Source organism: Salvelinus sp. IW2-2015, linkage group LG35 (genome assembly GCF_002910315.2).
Source record: "Salvelinus sp. IW2-2015 linkage group LG35, ASM291031v2, whole genome shotgun sequence".
NCBI classification, from domain to species: Eukaryota; Metazoa; Chordata; class Actinopteri; order Salmoniformes; family Salmonidae; genus Salvelinus; species Salvelinus sp. IW2-2015.
Window position 1 is genome coordinate 3,949,258 of NC_036874.1, and position 5,745 is coordinate 3,955,002.

The window sequence follows — 5,745 nt, forward strand, 5'->3', positions numbered from 1 at the left end:
AGGAAAATTATGTGGATATATTGAAGCAACATCTCAAGACATCAGTCAGGAAGTTAAAAGCTTGGTCACAAATGTGTCTTTCAAATGGACAATGATCCCAAGCATACTTCCAAAGTTGTTGCAAAACGGCTTAAGGACAAAAAAGTCAAGATATTGGAGTGGCCATCACAAAGCCCTGACCTCAATCCTATAGAAGATTTGTGGGCAGAATTGAAAAAGCGTGTGCGAGCAAGGAGGCCTACAAACCTGACTCAGTTACACCAGCTCTGTCAGGAGGAATGTTCCAAAATTCACCCAATTTATTGTGGAAGGCTACCCGAAACATTTGACACAAGTTAAACAATTTAAAGGCAATGCTACTAAATACTAATTGAGTGTATGTAAGCTTCTGACCCACTGGGAATGTGATGAATAAAATAAAAGCTGAAATAAATCATTCTCTCTACTATTATTCTGACATTTCACATTCTTAAAATAATGTGGTGATCCTAACTGACCTAAGACAGGGAATTTTTACTAGGATTGAATGTCAGGAATTGTGAAAAACTGAGTTTAAATGTATTTGGCTAAGGTGTATGTAAACTTCTGACTCCAACTATATATATATACGCACGCACGCCGCACGCACACACGTGTGTTTGTTATATGTATGTCAATGTGTGTGTATGTATATACATATATATGTGTGTGTGTATATATATATATACACAGTGGGGAGAACAAGTATTTGATTACACTGCCGATTTTGCAGGTTTTCCTATTTACAAAGCATTTAGAGGTCTGTAATTTTTATCATAGGTACACTTCAACTGTGAGAGACGGAATCTAAAACAAAAATCCAGAAAATCACATTGTATGATTTTTAAGTTTTAGATTCCATCTCTCACAGTTGAAGTGTACCTATGATAAAAATTACAGACCTCTACATGCTTTAGTAGGAAAACCTGCAAAATCGGCAGTGTATCAAATACTTGTTCTCCCCACTGTATATGTGTGTGTGTGCGCAAATTCTAAAAACCTGTTTTTGCTTTGTCATTATGGGGTATTGTGTGTAGATTGATGAAGGGACACACACACAATTTAATCAATTTTAGAAAATGTGGAAAAAGTCAAGAGGTCTGAATACTTTCCGAATGCACTGTGTATATATACAGCTGAGCTCAGTCCCAGTCTGTCTTATAGGAGCCAACTGCTTTACCAGATGGTGTTGTTTGGCTGGACAGGACTGAACCCRCAGAAAGCTACTGTACTGCTCACTGAGCATGATGATGTCAGGGAACAATGAGAGCTTGTTTTTGTACCACTCTCCTGAATGAGCTGTACTATACCTTTCTGCAATGGACTGGACATTGAGTCTTGTAATTTTTTGAATGAATGAATCCCCTCTGCATTGGAGATTGCGTCTTAACACTTTCTGAATTAATTATACAGTACCCCTTTGGATTAAATTGAGCCTTTAACAGATACTGTACCTTTAAATCATGTCAGCTGTTGATAAAGTTATTTTCTTTCAWGTCTTTGATAATGGTTTTCCCTTTGCAGGCATACCTGATAGCGTGTGTGTGGAACTGCTACCGGTATGTGCGTGCAAGAAGCACCACAGAAGTCCTGATATACGTCACTACTAATGACACCACGGTAAGTCACAGGATACAAGCATCTCTTTCAATTGCTGTACAGTACATGAATGACAAGTCCTACATTATGAGATGGTGGGTTCGTTTTTGTATTTTATACTAGTCTGCTGTAGTTACTACAGGGTAATTCAATGTAGTATATTTCCTCTGTTCAGTCAGTTGGGTTTGAAAGAAACTGATATATACTCAAGACAAACCACCTCTGTGAATGCTAACCACCTTTTTGACAGTTATATTTTTCCAGAAATATCGACATTGCATTTACTCCTACAATAATATGTTGTAATTTCCAACTCAAACAGCAGCTGAAAAAATATACTGTTTCTGTTATTCACTCTAACCCTTTGCTTGCAAAGTTGAAAACAATCTAGATGTTTACCAGTGTTGTACTGTCATAATATATATCTTTGTATTCATATGATACATCTCATCTATTCTATAATTACCCATCCCTCCCTTCCTCATAAACTCCCTCTGCTTTGTGCTTTTCATTCTGGAGAAATCTTTAGATAAATGTTTTTTATGATAGATTTATCTCGGTGTGATGCTATTGTGTGTTTACAAAGAAAACATAGAAACCTCTCATCCAATGGAAAAAGGATTCACTTATTCCAGGTCACGGATCAGGTTCATATTATGCGTAGGTTAGGTTCCCCTCAAGACGGTGAGGGAGAGCACATTCCAACAGTAAAGCCATCATGTCAGAGTAGGAAGGGAGTATAAAGTTGTAGTAAGTTGTGCTTTAGTAAAGGGCTTTGCGTGGATGAGGCTCCAGTCCACACTGGCAAACTCATTAATATGGCTACAGTACATTGGCCACCTACTCAATGAAAAGATCTCGGTCTGTCTCTCTCTCTCTCCTACTGGTATCATATAGCCCAAGCTTGGCCAACTGGTCGCTTATCCCTCTGCTTCCGCTGCAGATATTACAAAACGTTATCCACTGTTGAACCAGGGGAGGGGAGAAATACAGCCTGAAAACATGGCAAGGATCTAGTTTAGCGATCAGACCATTGCAGCACTGCTCATCCAGCTAGCTTGGGGGAAGAGGATTACTGTGTGATTTCACAATGCAGGTGTAGGAGAGGAGAGTGAGGAGTTGTCAGAACAGTGTTTGTACCTCAACGATGAGAGTCAGAACAATACCATTATCAGGACTTTTTGTTCTACCAGTATGTGTCACTATACAATGTTGTAATTGACAAGAGTTTGATATCTAAAAGGGATGAAGTAGGCTTATGTAAATTAGATTTTTATTTGTCCCCAGAATATAAACCTTACATTCCAAGCCACTACGAATGGTTCATGATGCTCGTGGTTTGTTTTGAACATGGAGAGCACGGGTCGGCTATAGGTGGCCCGCAACTTTTTACTGTTTCAGCTTAAAATGCACAATCTCTTTTTGGGCTTAGTTGTGGTCAATTTACAGCGTACAAATTATTTTTATGTACCGGCCCCCAGACCATCCCCTCCGACCAAAAATCGGAATCTAGTTTTTGTACCATGTTGTGTTGCTACTGTGTTGTTGTCATGTTGTGTTGCTACCATGCTGTGTTGTCATGTTGCTGCCATGTTGTGTTGTTGTCTTAGGTCTCTATTTATGTAGTGGTGTCTCTTGTCATGATGTGTGTTTTGTCCTACATTATTATTTTTTTATCCCCCGTCCCCGCAGGAGGCCTTTTGCCTCTTGGTAGGCCGTCATTGTAAATAAGTATTTGTTCTTAATTGACTTCCCTATTTAAAGAAAAAAGGATTGCCTACCCCTGATGTAGAGGAATGACGTGATGTTTTGATCTGGAGAAGCTGAGGCCCTTCTGGTCCTCCTGATGTGTAAAACACATTAGCTATAAAGGGACTGGACGAGACTGCTCTTTTTAACCATTCAAATCATTAGTCAAATGTGCTAGAAAAACAACATACTGCCTGCCATGCTTTCCGTAGGTCTAGGCTTTTCAATTAAGGCTTTCAACTTGCCCACTGCAAGTGGTCAGACAATATTCTGGTAGACCACCAGTCTACGGGAGTGTTCTGATTCCCTACTTCTCTCCTGAAGTTTGAACTCCCTTACTCCCCTCCTGAACTTAAATGCTGTGGATTGAGGGATTTAGAGGAAGTTTCCTACACCAGTCCATTCCTTTTAAATCTATAGTGGGGATTGACCGACTGCACACTTCATGTATAAAGGTAGACTGCAGCCATCTGTGTATTATTGACAGGTTATTATAATCAGGGATACTGCATTGCCTTCCGACAGGTGGCGTCACTCCTACACGACGCTAAGCCCTCGATCAGAGCAGATGGAGTCGCGCTATCTGACGTAAGACAATATTGGGGATAGCCTACTGTAGATGTGATGTCTTCCACATTAGGAAAGTCGGTATGTCTGGACTGAGCGGAGCCACCGAGGGGGCGGTTTTCCAGACAAGAGAGATTTTGTCATTATGGGTATTGTGTGTAGATTGATGAAGGGACACACACACAATTTAATCAATTTTAGAAAATGTGGAAAAGTCAAGAGGTCTGAATACTTTCCGAATGCACTGTGTATATATACAGCTGAGCTCAGTCCAGTCTGTCTTATAGGAGCCAACTGCTTTACCAGATGGTGTTGTTTGCTGGACAGGACTGAACCCTCAGAAGCTACTGTACTGCTCACTGAGCATGATGATGTCAGGGAACAATGAGAGCTTGTTTTTGTACCACTCTCCTGAATGAGCTGTACTATACCTTTCTGCAATGGACTGGACATTGATTCTTGTAATTTTTTGAATGAATGATCCCCTCTGCATTGAGAGATTGCGTCTTAACACTTTCTGAATTAATTATACAGTACCCTTTGGATTAATTGAGCCTTTAAACAGATACTGTACCTTTAATCATGTCAGCTGTTGTAAAGTTATTTTCTTTCAAGTCTTTGATAATGGTTTTCCCTTTGCAGGCATACCTGATAGCGTGTGTGTGGAACTGCTACCGGTATGTGCGTGCAAGAAGCACCACAGAAGTCCTGAATATACGTCACACTAATGACACCACGGTAAGTCACAGGATACAAGCATCTCTTTCAATTGCTGTACAGTCATGAATGACAAGTCCTACATTATGAGATGGTGGGTTCGTTTTTGTATTTTATACTAGTCTGCTGTAGTTACTACAGTGTAATGCAATTTCCTCTGTTCAGTTAGTTGTTTGAAGAAACTGACATATACTCCAGACAAACCACCTCTGTGAATGCTAGCTACCTTTTTGACAGTTATGTGTATCCACAAATATTGACATTGCTTTTACTCCTACAATAATATGTTGTAATTTCAACTCAAACAGCAGCTGAAAAATGTACTGTTTCTGTTATTCACTCTCACCTTTGCTTGCAAAGTTGAACAATCTAGACATTTACCAGTGGTGTACTATCATAATATATTCTCTTTGTATTCAGATGATACATTTTTATTTATTTATTTCCCCTTTATTTAACCAGGTAGGCAAGTTGAGAACAAGTTCTCATTTGCAACTGCGACCTGGCCAAGATAAAGCAAAGCAGTTCGACACATACAACAATACGGAGTTACACATGGAGTACCAAACATACAGTCAATAATACAGTAGAAAAATAAGTCTAATACAATGTGAGCAAATGAGGTGAGATAAGGGAGGTAAAGGCAAAAAAAAGGCCCATGGTGGCGAAGTAAATAAATATAGCAAGTTAACACTGGTAGATTTGCAGTGGAAGAATGTGCAAAGTAGAGATAGAAATAATGGGGTGCAAAATAAATAAATACAGGAGAGGGAGAGGTAGTTGTTGTTTGGCTAAATTATAGATGGGCTATGTACAGGTGTGTAATCTGTGAGCTGCTCTGACAGCTGGTGCTTAAAGCTAGTGGGGAGATAAGTGTTTCCAGTTTCAGAGATTTTTGTAGTTCATTCCAGTCATTGGCAGCAGAGAACTGGAAGGAGAGGCGGCAAAGGAAGAATTGGTTTTGGGGGTGACCAAGAGAGATATACCTGCTGGAGCGCGTGCTACAGGTGGGTGCTGCTATGGTGACCAGCGAGCTGAGATAAGGGGGGACTTTACCTAGCAGGGTCTTGTAGATGACCTGGAGCCAGTGGGTTT

The 5,745-nt window shown here is 40.0% G+C and overlaps 1 protein-coding gene across 1 annotated transcript in view; it reads left to right on the top strand.

The window, feature by feature from the left end:
• The window catches only part of LOC111958550 (lysosomal-associated transmembrane protein 4B), a 28,989-nt gene that overhangs the window by 17,256 nt on the left and 5,988 nt on the right, over positions 1-5,745 (top strand). The window contains exon 6 of the mRNA XM_023979805.2: positions 1,543-1,638. Within this exon, the coding sequence (XP_023835573.1) occupies positions 1,543-1,638 (96 nt within the window). The remainder of the gene's footprint in view (positions 1-1,542; positions 1,639-5,745) is intronic.